The sequence below is a fragment of the Lissotriton vulgaris genome, chromosome 11, assembly GCF_964263255.1.
Source record: "Lissotriton vulgaris chromosome 11, aLisVul1.2, whole genome shotgun sequence".
Lineage (NCBI taxonomy): Eukaryota > Metazoa > Chordata > Amphibia > Caudata > Salamandridae > Lissotriton > Lissotriton vulgaris.
This window is the reverse complement of record NC_141699.1, coordinates 413,139,797-413,157,950: the sequence shown is the minus strand read 5'-3', so window position 1 is coordinate 413,157,950 and position 18,154 is coordinate 413,139,797. Positions and strand designations below refer to the sequence as shown.

The window sequence follows — 18,154 nt, the reverse complement described above, 5'->3', positions numbered from 1 at the left end:
TAGCCTTTATTAATATTACATCTATAACAAGAATCCAGGTCACTTATTAGTTACACACCTTTTGGCCTACTTACAGCATAGTTGAGGGGCGGTGTAGGGGTTGCTTTTCAGTTAATCTTTAAAAACTTCCAGTTTGAAAAAAATACTTAGCAACTGATCTGATATACAGGACCTGGCCTGGCAATTCGGGCTGCACTGTTTCGATTGGTGCATTGTTTTTTGTTGTTGTTTTTCGATTGGTGCATTGTTATGGCTGATTTGCATATGTCTGGACTCAAACTGAGGTGGCATGGTGGGTGAAAAACGATGGCTTGGAATGCGGCGATTGTCAGTGGCTGATAATAATTTAAGGATTCCAACCATCACCTTGTTGTTGTTGCAGTACTAATGTGAAAAACCTCCACATTTTAATTTTATTACATGATGTTTGTTGCATGATTTACTTGCCAAATGTTTCCAAGGCTCGTGCACCTACTCTTGGAGCCAGAGCCGACCCTTGGCTCGCCTCTTTCTGTTCATGGAAAAGGCAGACACCCTCATTGGGACAGGAACATGACACTGAGAGGGCAGCATGGACGCTAGGACAGAGAACAATGACACTGGGACAGGGAGGCAAGTAGACTGGGGCAAGGAACACTGGCAAAGTTGCTTTCAATGGGACAGTGAAAACTGGGGGACAGGGAGACACGGGGACTGGATGGCAGTGCAAATGGGGCAGTAGAACACAACTACTCAGAAGACACCATCCCTGCTGCTCCTTGCCTTTTTTCCTTCTCTCTGCTGGTCCCTAAGCACTGGTCTTCAGACAGGGAAACCACCTACAGTAGTAAAGGGAACACTGTGACAATGGGGAATGTATAACACCACCACAGATTGGACACTGGGGAGGCTGGAGATATTCTCTTTGGTACTTGGAAGATCCTTGAACCCAGTGCTTAATTTGTAAATAAATAAATAAGCACCAGGGCCCTTGTCAGAAGGCCACTGTAGCTTGCACCAGCCATTGCCCCTGTCAGTGCAGCCATCACAGTACCTGCACAACTACTAATCATCACACTGCTACAAGTGCGAAAAATCAGATTGTTTGAGGACCCCATAGCTATAAGAATGGCGTGTGCAGCTGCAATTCATTCTTTTAATGTATATTGAATTATTAAAGCCACTGTTGTTCTGCATATACCTAAATCACCTAAAAAGTGCCACCATGTGGCAGCTGTCTGACTGATAGAGACTCCTGAGGCGGAAAGCCGGGAGCGCGTTAGGCACTTTTAAAACTGTATAATTACTGTGCTTGCTCTGATTTTTAAAACCTACCCGACTTCTTGCACCTTTGAACAGCGGACCTCACGCTGCTACGTTTGTTGATATCCAGGTCGCCACTCTCGACGGCGAGGCGAGCCACTAGACACGCCCACATCTCTTGGCCACGCCCCCTCACCAGACCTACAAATAGTGTGCGCTGACCACTAGCGCGTCACTGATAGAGACTCCTGAGGCGGAAAGCCGGGAGCGCGTTAGGCACTTTTAAAACTGTATAATTACTGTGTTTGCTCTGATTTTAAAACCTACCCGACTTCTTGCACCTTTGAACAGCGGACCTCACGCTGCTATGTTTGTTGATATCCAGGTCGCCATTCTCGACGGCGAGGCGAGCCACTAGACACGCCCACATCTCTTGGCCACGCCCCCTCACCAGACCTACAAATAGTGTGCGCTGACCACTAGCGCGTCACTGATAGAGACTCCTGAGGCGGAAAGCCGGGAGCGCGTTAGGCACTTTTAAAACTGTATAATTACTGTGTTTGCTCTGATTTTAAAACCTACCCGACTTCTTGCACCTTTGAACAGCGGACCTCACGCTGCTACGTTTGTTGATATCCAGGTCGCCATTCTCGACGGCGAGGCGAGCCACTAGACACGCCCACATCTCTTGGCCACGCCCCCTCACCAGACCTACAAATAGTGCGCGCTGACCACTAGCGCGTCACTGATAGAGACTCTTGAGGCGGAAAGCCGGGAGCGCGTTAGGCACTTTTAAAACTGTATAATTACTGTGTTTGCTCTGATTTTAAAACCTACCCGACTTCTTGCACCTTTGAACAGCGGACCTCACGCTGCTACGTTTGTTGATATCCAGGTCGCCATTCTCGACGGCGAGGCGAGCCACTAGACACGCCCACATCTCTTGGCCACGCCCCCTCCAACGCCCCGACCACCTGATATAAATTATGTGCCTTGGTAGGAAGCGCAGCGGACGAGCGCAGCGGGCGCGACGATTGCGCGCCGAAGGCGCGCCTAAGGCAAGCCCGTCTGCGCCCGTCCCCGACGGGCCGGGACTAGGGGCTCGTCACTCTGCCCCGCCTATTATCTATACCCCTGACCAACTTCGCTGCTGCCAGGGCCCCTGGCCCATCTCGGCCTCTATCTGCTCTCGCATCTCCTCCCTTGGTCTTTCTCCTGCTACTCCCTATCTCTGTCCTTCCCCTACAGTTGACACCCCTCCCGTGTCTTGTAGCACTGCTCCCCCATCAACCCCGAAAGCCTTCACAGCCTTTTACCTCAACACCCGGTCTGCTGTTGCCCATGCACATGAACTCTCCGTCTTACTGGATCTCCATGCTCCCGACCTTCTCTTTTTGACCGAGACATGGTTCTGCGATGACTCCCTCCCTGCCCTACTATCCACCCTACCGGCCACATACTATGCCCTCAGGGCTGACCGCCCTTCTGGCAGGGCCGGGGGTGGCGTGGCAGTCATCGCACGCACCAATCTCCCCTTCCAAATGTTACCTTTACCTGACATCGCGACAACTGAATTTCTGGTTATCCGCACAGTTTCCACCTCCCCCCCCTGACCTGCTTCCTCACCTACCGTCCCCCTCAGTCCCCCTTACAGTTCCTCCCCGACTTTTTGGAGGTCTTGGCCACCATCACAATTAACAATTCCTCCATTCTGCTCCTTGGCGATTTTAATTTCTGGCCTTCCGACTCCGCGGAGTGCCCATCCTCCAAGGAATTCTCCGAAACCCTTCACTCCCTCAACTTCATTCCCCACGTTTCGTCCCCCACCCACATCAAAGGTCATATACTCGATCAGATCTGGTCCCTGAACTGCCCTGTGGATTCACTCTCTGTTACCCCTTGCCCCTGGTCGGACCACCACCTAATCTCATTCCTCCTGCCCATCCACCCTCCAGCCAAACCCCCCCGGCCCAAAAACACCTGGGTCCGATCATGGGGTCGTGTCAATCTGGAGAATCTCTCTTCCCTCCTTACCTCGTCCCTCCCCCCCCTACAGGGTCTTCCCACACTTTCCCAGGTCGACGCCATAGATCAGTGGCTCTCCAACGGACGCGACGCTCTTGCCCCGCTCAAGCGTATTACCTCCAAACGCGACAAGGACGCCAATCGGTGGTTCACCGAAGAGCTTAAGACCACCAAATTAACAGTTCGCCGCGCTGTGCGGGCATGGAGAAGAAATTACTGCCCCACCCTGAAACTGGACTACACTAACATCCTGAGCCAGTATAAAAAAGACATCTTGGAGGCAAAAACATCTTACTTCTCCACCAAAATCTTAGCCGCGGAAAACCAGTCCAAGGAGATATTCACCATCGTCCACACCCTAGCGTTCTCGGACAGAACTACTCTTAAGCCGGCCCCTTCCGAAGAACTCTGTTCTTCCCTCAACAACTATTTCATTCACAAAATCATCACAATTAAGGCTAACATCCCTCCACCCTCCTCCTTTTTTGTTGACCCCCAATGCCCCCCCCCCCCAAGGGCGAGCTTACCTCATTTCCCCCTATCACTCAGGAGAGCCTGATCACCTTGGTTCCCCTGGTCAAATCCGGTTCTCCTCTCGATCCTTGTCCCGCTCACATTCTCCGCCATATCTTTGTTTCCTGCCCTGACCCTCCCCTTCATCTTCTCAACAGCTCTCTCGCTCAAGGCATCGTCCCTAAACCCTTGAAATCTGCGGTAATTGTGCCCATCCTAAAAAAACCCGGGGCGGACCCCTCTGTCCCCGCCAATTTCCGTCCTATCTCCCTCCTACCATTCCTGGCCAAGGTGCTCGAGCGCCACGTCACCTGCGCTCTGAGCTCCTTTGTGGAGAATCATGGTGCTCTTGCCCCCCGTCAAGCCGGTTTCCGCCCTGCACACTCTACGGAGTCTGTCGTCCTGTCGGTCTTGGACACCCTCAGGGAGGGTATGGACACTAATCAGCACCAGGCCCTTGTGCTCCTTGATCTCTCAGCCGCCTTCGATACGGTGGATCACACCATCCTCCTTTCCCGTATCGGAGCGGTGGGGATCGGGGGAACCGCCCTGGTCTGGTTGTCCTCCTTCCTGAGTGACCGCACCCAGGCTGTTCGCCTGGGTGACTTCACGGCGGACGTCCGGAAAGTTCAGTGCGGGGTTCCCCAAGGTTCCTCTCTTTCTCCTCTCTTGTTCAATCTGTACATTGCTCCCCTAATCTTCTCTCTTCAACAGATGGAGGTCAGCGTATTTAATTATGCGGACGACCTCCAGCTTGTCTTTAATCTATCTTCTCCTTCCTCTATTCTAAACTTTCGATCTGTTATGCTTCATATCAGGGACTGGATGAACCACAACCACCTTAAACTCAACCCCGACAAAACTGAGTTGGTATTGACGGGTGGTTCAGCCAGCCCCTGGTCCCCTCTCTTCTGGCCCCCTTCTCTTGGCCCTCCTCCTACCCCTGCTTCCCCAGTTAAAACACTTGGTATAAAACTTAATTCTCAACTCACCCTTCACTCCCAGGTTAGCTCTGTGGTATCTTCTTCCTTTCTTTCACTGCGTACTATACGCAGGGTGTTCCGTTTCTTCACTTTCTCTGCTCTAAAGCTCATCATCTTGGCCATGGTGGTATCCCGCCTGGACTATGGCAACGCCCTGTATGCCGGCATCCCCGCCTACAGTCTGCGTCGCCTACAACAGATCCAAAACCAGGCGGCCCGCCTGGTTTTCAAACTCCCCAAATTTCACCACTCTACCCCGCTCCTGAAATCACTTCACTGGCTCCCTGTGCGAGCCAGAATTGAATTCAAGCTTGCTTCCATCACTTTCCGGGCCCGACACGGACTCGCACCTGAATTCATCTCCTCCGAGATTGTGTCCTATGTTCCCACCAGGGAACTTCGTTCGTCCTCCCAGTCCCTCCTCACCATCCCACGCTACCGGAGAAAGAAGTGGGGAGGCTCTAAATTTGCCACCCTTGCCCCTACCCTCTGGAACTCCCTCCCCCTTGAACTCCGCACCATCTCTCTCTACCCACAATTCCGTAAACAACTTAAGACCTACCTATTCACAAAATCTTTCGAATAATAACTCTCCTGTTCCCCCAGCTTTTTCAAATTAGGATCCTGTCAGTAATAGCGCCAAGAAACCGCAGGTATACGTGCGCTCTATAAGAAATTTTAAATTCAATTCAATTCTGTCATAAGTTGGCGTAAATAACAAGGACCCCCTGCTAAGGCAACAGAATATGTTTGACAGGGAAAAAGACCAGTGTGAAAAAAAGTATCAAATATAATATCACCAGGGAGACAACGGTAATTATGAAGCACACAAATTTTAAAAAGAAATTACAAAATGTTATATTTATTAGGTGTATATACTCAAGCTAAAAACATTAAAATTTATAGCACATAATAAAAGAAAATACAACATATAACCAATTCTGAACAATCAATGTAATACAAACAATAACACCATTAATTCATAAAACAGTGGCGGACAATAGTAGTCCTCTTCGACGCGCGTTTCGGCGTTTTCACAAGAACGCCTTCTTCAGGAGCCGACGATTGACTTCTATCAAAAGAATTCGAGCATTCTCAGCTATCCCTACTGAGGACAATCCTTCCCCTGCATGTTCCAGGTATCGTTGGGAACGATCTCGATTACTCAGATATTTGATTGTGTATGTGGCTCCTGAAGAAGGCGTTCTTGTGAAAACGCCGAAACGCGCGTCGAAGAGGACTACTATTGTCCGCCACTGTTTTATGAATTAATGGTGTTAAATGTTTGTATTACATTGATTGTTCAGAATTGGTTATATGTTGTATTTTCTTTTATTATGTGCTATAAATTTTAATGTTTTTAGCTTGAGTATATACACCTAATAAATATAACATTTTGTAATTTCTTTTTAAAATTTGTGTGCTTCATAATTACCGTTGTCTCCCTGGTGATATTATATTTGATACTTTTTTTCACACTGAGCTGTCATAAGTGCCAGTGTTGACAATTAAGTGCCTGTGCCAAGCACCAGAAACCACTGGCTCAAATTAAGCACTGCTTAAACCTTTGGAAACATTGGGACGAGGTAGTCTCCTGTCCGGAGGTGGGGAATAGACTAACATGTGGGAGGGAGGATATTGGAAGGGTACACTTATTGTTTTGGGTGCGGAAGAGAAACGCACTCCGCTCAAGAAGCCACCATTGCACAAGCCTGCTTTAAAATTGGGAACACAGCAGCCATTTTGGGTGTTTAGGGCCTCTGAGAGCATAGGAGCAAGGGAGACAGGGAGCTCAGATGTTGAAGAGCGAATGCAGCCTCATAACATAGGTTTTCAATGTTTTGTTTGTTGGAGGTTGTGAAACACTGATTTCCCTTTTGAGAAGTAAAAAGGGGGATTCAAATGTGTGTGCCGAACTGAGATTGCTTGCCCCCTTCCACAACCCCCCACACCCGACGCTCACACGATGGAAAAACTGATAATTGGTTTGTGTTAATGAATCAAAATGTATGACAAATGCGAAAACATGACCCTCCTGTCTTGTTTTTGGGCATGGTATTTTGGTGAAATGGGCTGTAGTACTCCTAGCCTTCATTTGGCTTTATAATGTTTGGGCCTGATGAAAGATGGGTCTAGTGGCCGCCATTTTCTAGACCTAAAGCACCACGTTGAGTTCCACTGTATTCCAACGGCAGCCTCCAGGCTGTCTGACTGACACTGGAAGGCTTCATTCTGTTTAGATACCTTCCACTTTTACCTGAATGTGCTGTTACTCTGACATCTAAGACCATAGCTACTATCGCACGGGTGACTGACTGCTATTCCTTACACATGCGCTCAGGCTATATCTACAGCAAGGTGACCGGCAATTACCCCCAGATCCAGGCGGCCTGCAGATCCAGGGACAAAAGGGTGGCAGACTGTTAGCTCCCTCCCCAGGCAAGCCACATCTCATGACAAACGAGCATTTACCATGCTATAGATCTAGAAATTGCGAGTTTTTAACCTCTGGCATTGTAAAAGTTTTAAAAGGAAAGAGCGCAGTGTCCCTGAAATGGGCGCTGCGCTCCCAATAAAAGTTTTAAAAAAAAGAATAATAATGAGTGTGGTGTCCCTAAAGCGGGCGCCACACTCGGCATGCACATACAACAACAAAAAAAGCAACCGCCATTGTCAAAGTCAATAGGTCTCACCCACTAGATAAAGCAGGTCATTTAACGAGCGAAGTAAAAGGTTCAGTCCTTATGGGCGGTAACGGATGAAAACAGGGCGGTACCAAGGCGGGACTAATAAGCTTCAAAATGAATCGGAAGCCAGGATTTACCAAGGACTATGACACAAGCCAATTACAAATATGGGAGAAGAGTGGGCGAGGCTTCCACAGCATACTCTACTACAACATACCTCGCAGAGCGAGCAGCGCATGCGCGCTTCTGCTAGGCTCGACCTAAAAAGGGGACAAACTCTGTTATTACTCCCACAGCCATGGGTGTCCACCCCAGGACTTCACACCTGGGCCCGTCTTCTCCTGAGTACCTGGTGGGGTCTGCAGTCCACCAATCCAGGTCTACCTGAAGGCAGAGTGTGTTGGGGTCTCCAAGACATGGGCATGCAACCCCCTCAGCCAGATCCCATGGATTTTCGCAGTATTTAATATGTTGTTTCCTGATATGTTATGGCTTGTGGGCTCATTATACCGCAGCTTAATGTTACCAGTCGCAGTGTCTGTTCTCTCTATAGTATGCTGGATGTCCTATTGCATTCAGTCGTGTTTTGCTGAGCCAGGTCATGCTGTGTGATGTTGGATGTACAACATGTTACCGTAGCGGGTGATCTGGTGATTGCAGCCCGGGGGAGGCAGCCAATCCTAATTTTTGTTTTTCCCCCTCCTAGCTCCAGTGGTGGCTGCAGTCCGGTCTCACTTCGATGACTGCCCCGGGTCGCACACAGGCTTCTGCTTGCATGGCACGTGCAGATTCATCGTGCAGGAGAACGTGGCTTCTTGTGTGTGAGTATCCTTGTGCTGGCAGCCTGGGAACAGCTGGTGGTAGGGCAGTGAGGTCCATCTGCCTGTATACTCAGTCTCTGCCTCTCTCCCTCCTTATCCTTGGCACACACATCAGACTTTACTCTCCCTCTCTTCCATTACACTAGCTAGCCTCCTCCTCACATGAACCCTTTCTTTCCTACTTCTCTCTTCCTTCCTCTTCACCGGCCCAGTTATCCCCTTCTATCCAGTGTCTTTCCCATCACACACAGCCGACATTTGTTTTTCCTTTCTCTCCCTCCCACCTTCCCTATTACATCACATCAGGCCTTTCCCTCCTATCTCTGTCTTTATCCTTTCAGTCACACAAATTACTCTTTTATCTCTCCCTAACTCCATCACATATATCAGCTCTTTCTCTCCTCCATCAGCCACATCGGTGTCTTCTCCTGTATCCCTCTCTCACCTCAATCACACACTCCAATCTGCCCCTTCCCTATTTCCTCTCCCTTTTTTCCCATTGCACATATCAGTCTTTCTCTTTTAGTTCTCTTATTCTTTTCCCAACACATAAACACACATACTCTGTTTCTGTCCTTTGTCACACACATCAGCCCTTTCTCCCCCGGCTTGCCTTCTCTCTCTTTCCCTATCACATATTTTTATTTTCCTCCCCACCCAGACTCCCTTACTCGCCATGGACCCCGGGCCTCGCCTCTTCGCACAATTTTGCCATCTGTCATTTTGGGGGCGAGTGAGGTGGCTTGGACACTTCCACCCCCCCCCCACCCCTTCATATCTTATGACCTTGTGGGGCAGGGCGTAGGACATGAGGGTGGTTGGAGAAGAACACATGGGAGAAAGAAACCTGGACCACTGGGGAGTTTGGTGAGGATAAGAAGCGCACATGACCGAGTTTTCAGCACACAAGAGGGACAGCGCATCGGGCTGGTATTTGGAGAGCAATAGGACAAGTGGGAGAAAGCAGGAAAACACATGCACTTTCTTGCAGGGCTGAGCGAAAAAGAAAAACGTTGCTCCCTAAAAGTGAACAGTGGAAGCATAGAAGGCAGCCAATCACAAAGCTGGGAAGAGGTTATGCTGCAAGGCAGGGATGAACGCAAGAGGGACAAGCAGGTGGTAAGGAAAGCCATTAAATAAAAAGCAAGCAAATGAGAGTGACAATAAAGCCAATAGTGGTAAGACTGTGCAGGCCGAAACCCGTGTAAACTGTCGTTAAGCCCACAACAGGTCTTTTGCAACCAGATAGCTTCACTGTGTAGGAGACTGGACCTGAAACCATATTTTGTGCATTAGTTTTGATTCTGAAGTACCATACAAACCTATGTTTTGTACCCAAAATAGGAAAATGTTGGTGTCAAGTAAACATTTTTTTTCCATTAGGGTTAGATCCCTCCTCTTACCATAACCACAGCTGATTGCTGCACTTGCCCTCACCCTCCTGCTTAAAATGAAAGTTATTCTTTCACATTCCTCCGCATTTTGACACACATATTTACAAGATGACTGTACACACGCATATCCTGACCTCCCACCCAACACAAGGTCTTAGACTGTCAGAGCTGCTGAAGTCTAGCTCCCAGATGGGGAGGGTGTGGGCAGGGAGTGGTGCTAACCTTCCGGGAATGCGTTAGAAGGCGTGTTGCCGGATGTTGCCTCCATGACGAGTGACGGAAGCTCAAGCTGGACATGTCTTTTCACATTCAGCCGCCTCCTCTCCATATATGGGCATTGTTGGGCCCTGTGGTGCCTCAGATAGAGAGGGGTGTGTGTGCACAATCCTGTTTCCCTGCAGATTCGCATCTAATGCCGCTCGCATATCTCCCTCCAGAAGATGCTGAGCTGGCTGGTCCCTTGTAGGCTGCCACTAACCGGATCGTTTCCCCCCAACTAGTTGTGGGAGGTTGATCCCTTGAAGGAAATGAGGAGTAATTTTTGGTCACACTAGCCAGCAGCAGCAAGGGCCCTCATCAATAGGGGAGAATCCGGGAGAAAGTCTAAACAAAGGAACTGCTGCCACACACGTCTTTAGCCTTTCACCATACACATAATTTTTTTCTCTCCCTCCCTCATCATTACTTCCTTGTCTCTCTATCCTCTTTCCCCGCCTCTTCTATTCTCTCATTCCTCTTTCCTTCCCCCTCAGTCTTTCTTCATTTTTTCTCCCCCTATGTTTCCCTCCTGTCTCTCCCATGGTCTCTTTCCTGCGTTCCATTTCTCACACTCACTCGCTCTCATCTGCCCCTTTACTCTGTCTCCTCTCACCTCCTTTCCAAGACCCTCCATCTCGCACACCCTCTTGCCTCGCTCACTCTTTTCCTCCACCCGCTCGTCCCTCTACTGCTCTCTCCACCTTCTTTCTCTTCCAGATCCTGACCCACCTCTCTCGTACACTTATTTTGTGTCTGTCTTTGCATGTGCCTATGTGGTGGTAGCCATTTTGTCATGCAATGCATCGGAGCTGGCCCTGTCTCTACAATCTGTAGATGCCATCCGATGCACACCTGCATGGTAATGTATGGTAATGTAGATATGTTAGGGACTTGATATATTAATTTGTGCATCATTTATACTTCTCCTTCTATGTTCTTGTGTATGTTTGACTGGGGTTGCGTATTCTTAGAATGTAGGGGGGGTTCAAGGGCCAGGAGCTCAACCAGTTAGCAGCCCACTTCAGGACCTGAAGGATGGCTTGTCCTTGGGTCTGATACTTCTGAAGAAAATAAACTTCACAAAAACTCTACTTGCATCTATGCTTCTTACACGTGCACAGCGTGAACCCCACAGAGAGCTGTGAACCACAAGAGTAGTGGCACCTCATTTAAACACTTTCACTACTCACCTGCTTGTTCTTACATCTCTACAGGTGCAGGCCTGGGTTCATTGGCTCGCGCTGCGAGCACTACGACCTCCTGGCTGTTGTGGCAGCCAATCAGAAGAAGACGACTATTACCGTGTTGGTGGTGGTGTCGGTGGTGGCCTGCGTGCTGCTCATCGTGGCCTGCGTGCTAATACAGTAAGTGGTTAAATACATGGAGAGGAATTAAACAACAAAAATAAGCAATGAATGAATGTGTTTTTTTTTTAACTTCTACAACCCCTGCCAACAACCCAAGCAAAGAGCATGAGGCTAGTCCCCTGTACTCACCAGTGCGACCTGGTCCGGGAAGCGCCAGAGATTGCAATGCAGTAGAGTCAAGGATAGTTAGAATGGCATTCTTCAGGACCTCCAGGTAGAGGTGATTGTCCCTTAAACCGAGAGCCAGTGCAATGAACTAATGGCCTGAGGCACTTAGTCACACCACCGAGGTACAAACAGGCTGCGGGCAGCAGTATTTTGAAGTAGGTGTCGCTGGTGAGCAGTTTATTCATGGAAGCCAGGTATGCAATATTGACATAGTGCATTTTCTAGTAAGACCAGTGTTATGATGCTGGTGGCGATTCCGGCGAGGGATCGGGCAGCGGGGAATTCATTCCTCGAGATTCTGGGACACAGGAATTTTATTACTAGGTGCTGGTGTGGTCTTGCTTACACTGCCTCCAGATGTTTCAGTGGCGGCTCCTCCACTAAAGCGGAGGAGCCTCGCCTCACTGCCTTGAAGCAGCAAAAGAAAGGAAAAAATAAAATGATAATAACGTAATGTTGTCCTCATTGCATTTTGTCCTCCTGCTGCAGCAGCTTGCGTGAAGGGGCGGGGCTGCAGAGTAGGGGAGGACTGGTAGAACACCCCTAAGTGCGTAATGACTGTTTGGCCGGCCCAACAGTCATGCGCACGTTCCCTGTTCTCCATGCAGGCTGCATTACAGCCTGCGTCGAGAACATGCCCACCCCTCCAGCCCCTGGCTGAGCGCCGAATCACTGCATTGTGATTGGCTGCAGGGAGCTTGGAAGCCCTGGTGCTTCCTGTTTCTCCCAAGAAGCCAGGAAGAGGAAGCAGGAGAGGTGGGGGCAGCTGGCCGGGAGGTAAGTGTTTTTTTGGGGGGTTTTTAATAACCCGATTTTCCCTCCCTCCCCACCCCACCCCCCCAAACCCCTCCCCCCCCATCCCCCCCAAACCCCTCCCCCCCCCATCCCCCACTGCTGCTTCCAGGTAGCAGCCGGGACTGTTTCATAGTGGCAATGTCACGTATATGATGTTATAATAAAGAATGCTGTCATTTGATGGATGTAATGTACACTCATTTCCAGTGTACTCGGAGACAGTTTAATAAAATAATTTGATAATGAATGGGCGCGGTCTATAGGGGTATAGGAGGCACACTTAATAGGGGCACGAGCTGGCACAAACCAAGACCATGCACCCACATGCTGACCCAGACCTCTTTGCTTACCGCCTTTTTCACAACTTGCCTTATTTGTTGGCTCATACGTTGCTGCATCTCTGTTCTCAGGAAGAACACCGTGGTTCGCAGTGGGCCGTGGGCCCTGATCTTTGCCTTAATCAGTGCCCCGGCTCAGGCACTGGACATGCCGTGCACAGTATTATCCATCATCGCCCTTGACCTCGCACGTGCGCACTGCTGCGCATTATCTTAACATGGTCTGGAAAAAGGAAGGTTTTCAAACTGTCTCTAAATCAGAAAGGCATGTAGGGTTGGCAGAGTCTGCAAATTCTAAAGAAATGCATTTATTGCCTTCCCCACTCTGTTTATTGAGCGTGTACTTCAGAACATGTTTTTGTGTGTAATCCAGGTTCATTGAAAATTTCTGAAAAGTGAGGACGCCATCATAAGCATCCCCGGTCCTGTATCTTCGGCTATCCCTCCACCCACCCACGCATATCTAGGGGGGCCCAGATGAGCCTGGTTCCGAGCTCTATCTGTCCTGCCCCACCACCACCACCACTGCTGTTGACTGTGCCAGGTGGCGACACAGAAAAAAATGACACTGCCCCTCGCAACACACATTAATTTGTCCACTATCTTTCACTGCAAAGCAGCATTCTTTGCTAAAAATGTTTAAATCAAACTGTGTATGTACGTGTGGTTATATCTAAAGAGATGGGTAGATTTAAACATTTTACGTAAACACTCTATCTCTCCCTCGAGCCCCTGTCAGCCCCCACACTCAATTGACATTTGAAAGTGGCCCTTTCAGTTTTGCTTGTGGTCTAATGTGTGCCCCGGGCCCACCTCAAAATTCAGTGGAAGGTCGCTCCTGAAAGAGTTATTGAGCCCTCCAATAACTGACCTGTAAGGAGTCTTGTAGCCATGCCAAGGGCAGTTGGGGGCAGGCAGCCATTTAAACAAGCATTTGCAATGCAATGGGTCTCGCATTAGTGAAAGTTCGAGCTATTGGTGTTGCAAATGCCAATGTTTTTCTGTTATGTTTTTTTATTTGCAGTGGAGTGGTCATTTGGCCTATTTAAAGAGATAGGCAGGAAAGGGGATGGAGAGCAAACAGTGAAAAGCAGTGGGAGGTACGACTAGTGGTTACACTGCTGCTGTCGCGCCACATTAAACCTAGATCTGTCTCCACACTAACAATGGGTAAATAAAGCAACTGGCTCACCATCATTATCCCGCACAGGACACAAAATCTATTGAAGCAGGTGGAAGATATGAGGCAAATGAGCATGTGCCTAATAGAGACACATTTTATATGCCACATACGCAAAACGTGAACACACAGTTGAGAATGAAAGATATAAAAAAAAGGGTAGAAATAAAGTTTCCTTTAAGCAGCAAAATGGTGTCAACAAGTAATATAACGTTATTACACAAAAAGTAGAGCATAAGTAATCCAATACCACATAATGAGGTACATAATGAGGCGCCGCGCTGATCTTAACCAACGGGAATGGAGTTGATAAAAACAAATTACCAGCTTCCTCGTCACATCTAAATTGCCAATGTGGAGGGGGAGAAGGTAGGGAAGAGGAGACAGCTGCAGGAGAGGGAGCGAAGAGCAGCTGCTCGGAACGGGAAGCAATTAACAAGGGAGGAGTCTCACTGCGCTGTGCAAAAGTAAAGGCGTGTGTGTTAAAGGGCGGCGCTCAGCTCTGCAAGGGGCGTAGATTATGAAAAAATAAAGGCAAGCTTAAAGGGAAAGCTGCACCTTTAATAAAGACTTGATGTTTTGAAAAGTGGATGCAGCGAGCCTTGCATAAAAAAAGGCGCTCTGCCGTTATTAATTCAGTGAAAGCGCGGCATGTTGTGCTTTGAAAAATAAAGACATTGCGGTTTAAAATGGTAAAATTAAAAAATGGCGTTGCCACTATATTTAAAGAGAAAGCGAGACATGCGAGCATTAGCAAATAGAGAGCTCAGCTGTTCATAATTACAAGGAGAATAATGAGAAGAGGGAGCAAGTGAGGGCACGATTGTGTTTCGTCAATGAAAGAGGATGAATGCAAAAAAGAGGGTAGTCCTCATGGTAGGTTACAAAAGAAAAAAAAGGAGGGACTAGTGACCATATTAACCAATGAAAAGCAGCCATTTACTAAGGACAGTAAAAGAAAGCCAATTAGAAAGATTGGTGTTGTTTAATTCCCATATCCTGACTACAGCATGTCTCGAAGAGACAGAGTAAATGCTGCCTAGGCAAGACCTAAAAAATATTATTTACTTAAAATAGAAATGTAAAGGGAGAAAAGAGCAGGACAGTGAAGTGAAGTTTGACTAGTTCCACTTGGGGTTTAGTGGACGAGAGAATATTTTATGGGCATTTTTCCCAGCTAAACACTTGTCAACAAGCCTTTGTTTTTTTTTGTTTTCAGCTGCTGCAGTCTCAGAAAAAATTGCAACTGGTGCCGTGCCCTCTTCTGCCGGCAGGAAAAGCCGACAGGCCTCTTGAAGGGTGGGACTTCCTGCTGCCAATCAGAAACAGGTAGGTGTCCTAGGCGACTAATCATGTGCTAAAAGTTTTATCAGCTAATCCTGCAACAGGGGCCCTTGCTGGCTTTTGCAGCGGGATTGAGGAAGTTTGGGGATTATGTATACCGTACAAGGACTGCCTTGCAGAGAAATCATAATTTTCGATCGGCCAGTGACTCTGAAAGTCCTGTAGACCAGGGCATAGGCAGTCACGGTGTCCTCCTCTGCATCGTACGATTCTCTACCTTTCAGTGGAAGTGGTAGGTTTCGAAAAACTAAGCAGCATTTAGTTGTTAAATTATGTAGTAAACACAGTATTGACAGCACATTTAACTTATTTATTTATTGTAAAGTTTATTTGTGAGTTTTATCTATTTTAATCTATTTTTGTTATAATTACACAGCCGTTTCCCCCTCCAAAGTCGCACCCCATTTTCGTAAAATCCTTTCATTTCAGTCCTTCTGATATGTGCACAAAAACGTTTTGTGGAAAAGGTCAATGACCAAAATAATTCTGTTAAAGTATCTTGTGCTTTAACAGCCTTTATTAGTTTTCAATAGATTATGGATTATGTAAAAAAAAAATGCTTTTGTAGTATGTGTTTTGGGATCCAATATTTAATTGATGTCATGTGTAACCTACCTTTTGAAGCTGGTCTAGACCAGTGGTTCTTTACTTTTGATTTTCAAGAACCCGCACTGAATCACTACTGGAAGCCGGGCACCCCTTCTTAAGCAATTTATATAATTTGATCCTCAGATAAGACAAAATAGAATACAGAAACACATGTGCAACAAATAAACAAATTATGAAATACTTCATTTAATTCACAAACCAAAACCTATGATAAAATCAACATTTTTGTCTAATTTTAATTGGAAGTTTGGGGCATTTCAAAATGTAGTTTTATTTCTAAAAAACGAAGTGATATGCTCGACTTCAGCCTATCATTTTGTCTTTTTTGCTCCAAATAGATGTTCTCTTTTTGTCAACATTTACCAGTGCCTCAAGTGGGAGTCCATCCGTCATCCATACTAGATTATACCTGCTTCATTTTTAGCCTCCAATTTTAAACTTCTTCTTACAAGCAGAGCGTTTTAAACTTTTCAATTTTGCTTTTTTGTACGTATTGTTCCCTAATCTGATAATATTATAAAATGTTCTAAACCGTCGCGGACCTCCTGAGTATGGAGTCACTGACCCCAAGGGTCCACAGACCACAGGTTAAGAATCGCTGGTTTAGAGTAGATCTGTGGTCCTTAACCGTTTGACTTCTGTAGACCCTCCCACTCCCCCACTTAAACATTACTGGAATCCAGGCACCTCCCACCGCTGAATCTTTAGTGGAATTCCGGGACCCTGGCCTAAGCAGTTTCAATGATTTGAACCATACAATACACAAAAGTACAGAAACAAGCATTTATCAAACAAATTCACAAATGAGGGAATATTTGTATTTAATTAACCACTATAAAAAAGAAAAATCTAAATTTTCATTCTAATGGTAAGCTTGGAGCGTTTTCAAATTCAATTGCGACCTCTGTTACTTCCACTGCTTCTATGAATCAATCTAAAGTTACCAACTTAATTTTTAGCCTCCAATTTCAATTTCTTTCACATACACAGAATGTATTAAAATGTCAAAGTTTACATTTTGCATATTTACATACTCTTTATTAATCTGTTAATATTATTAAATTTTCTAAGCAGTTGTGACCCCCAGAATAGGCGTCACGGACCCGCAAGGGTCCTCCAACCATAGGTTAAGAATCACAAGCATAGACTATAGCTTTCTGTTAATTTAAAGGTCACTGTGTGACCCTCAGACCAGACTCTAAGGAAGAGAGTACATGCCTTAACTGGTGAAAGGTGGACGCTAATATATATTTTTCTTCTTTCTCCACAGTGGTCTGAAGGAGAATGGATCCAAATCCAAAGATCTCTGAAGCCTGAACAAAGGACCAGCTCTTCTAGAGCTTGATCCCTCCAGCCATTCACAGAATCCCTGCAACACACTCCCATGGAGGAAAGCTGCCAGGCTAGGCTGCCAGTGTATGCTGCATGGACACTTCAATGCGCCTGCGACCATACTCTGAACTTGTCATTTGATTCTCTCTTGGCCTCAGAACACTTTGACTGTCAAAGAGTGGAGGATGTGAATGCTGTGTTGAGCCAACACCTGCTGCCAGCTCTTAAGACTTTCCTTGACTTGTGATGCGGCAGGACCCGCATTCGTGCCGGTGTTGGATATAGGAGGCATTCCGCGGGACGGCTTTTCATCTTTCCACCGGATGTGGCTGAAGTAGAGACTACTCAGGCCAACAAATCCATATATTACCAAGGCCATCAGCAGACTGGGATAGTACGGACTGCTCCCGTAAGACGATGTTGACTGGATCTGGGATTTGTTACATAAGTGTCACATTTATTTATTAATTTTATAAAGCATGAATATATGCTCTCAGCCCAGCCTCTTCCAGACTGCTTTTGGGCATTTTACTGCGATGAACACTCAAACGGAGCTACATGACGTTCAGTGAGAACATTAAGTTTCATTGTGAATATATTTTAATAATATTGATTTATTTAAGTGTTAATTGTGGACGTGTCATCTCTTGGAGGGGTTGCTAAAGGGTAATACCTTGGCCTTTGCATGCAGGTATTTCAGGATAATGCTCCAGGTCTCGCTCTAAATCCCTGTCACCAAAGGGCTTTTGCAGAGACCACGTGTTACTACTTATCTGCACACCTCATGTATGGAGGGTTGGTCTTGTGGGAATTCTGAAATATCTAGGTTGTGGTGAGTCTGAAAATGTATGCAAGTGTTTAAGAAAGAAACGATTACAGATGGAAATTTCTGAGAGAGTTGACTTCCTTTACTGTCCACCGTTTCAGAGTGACTAAAGAGAAATGCGGGTTACGCCAGTTGAAAATTTACTTCCATGGTCGGCATGACATTTCACCAAAGCGGGCTACAGTTCACACTCTGTGTACACTCTCACATTACCCTTTCCTTAACATCTTTCATCCAAAAATACACCTCAGACACTGCCATACAACTGTCAT

At 47.0% G+C, this 18,154-nt stretch overlaps 1 protein-coding gene across 1 annotated transcript in view; it reads left to right on the top strand.

Moving 5' to 3' along the window:
• TGFA (transforming growth factor alpha) overlaps positions 1 to 17,685 on the top strand; it is a 57,772-nt gene extending 40,087 nt beyond the window's left edge. The window contains exons 3-6 of the mRNA XM_086943475.1: positions 8,157 to 8,271; positions 11,138 to 11,287; positions 14,991 to 15,100; positions 16,995 to 17,685. Of these exons, the coding sequence (XP_086799601.1) occupies positions 8,157 to 8,271; positions 11,138 to 11,287; positions 14,991 to 15,100; positions 16,995 to 17,002 (383 nt within the window). The 3' untranslated portion in view covers positions 17,003 to 17,685. The remainder of the gene's footprint in view (positions 1 to 8,156; positions 8,272 to 11,137; positions 11,288 to 14,990; positions 15,101 to 16,994) is intronic.
• The last annotated feature ends 469 nt before the right edge of the window (positions 17,686 to 18,154 follow it).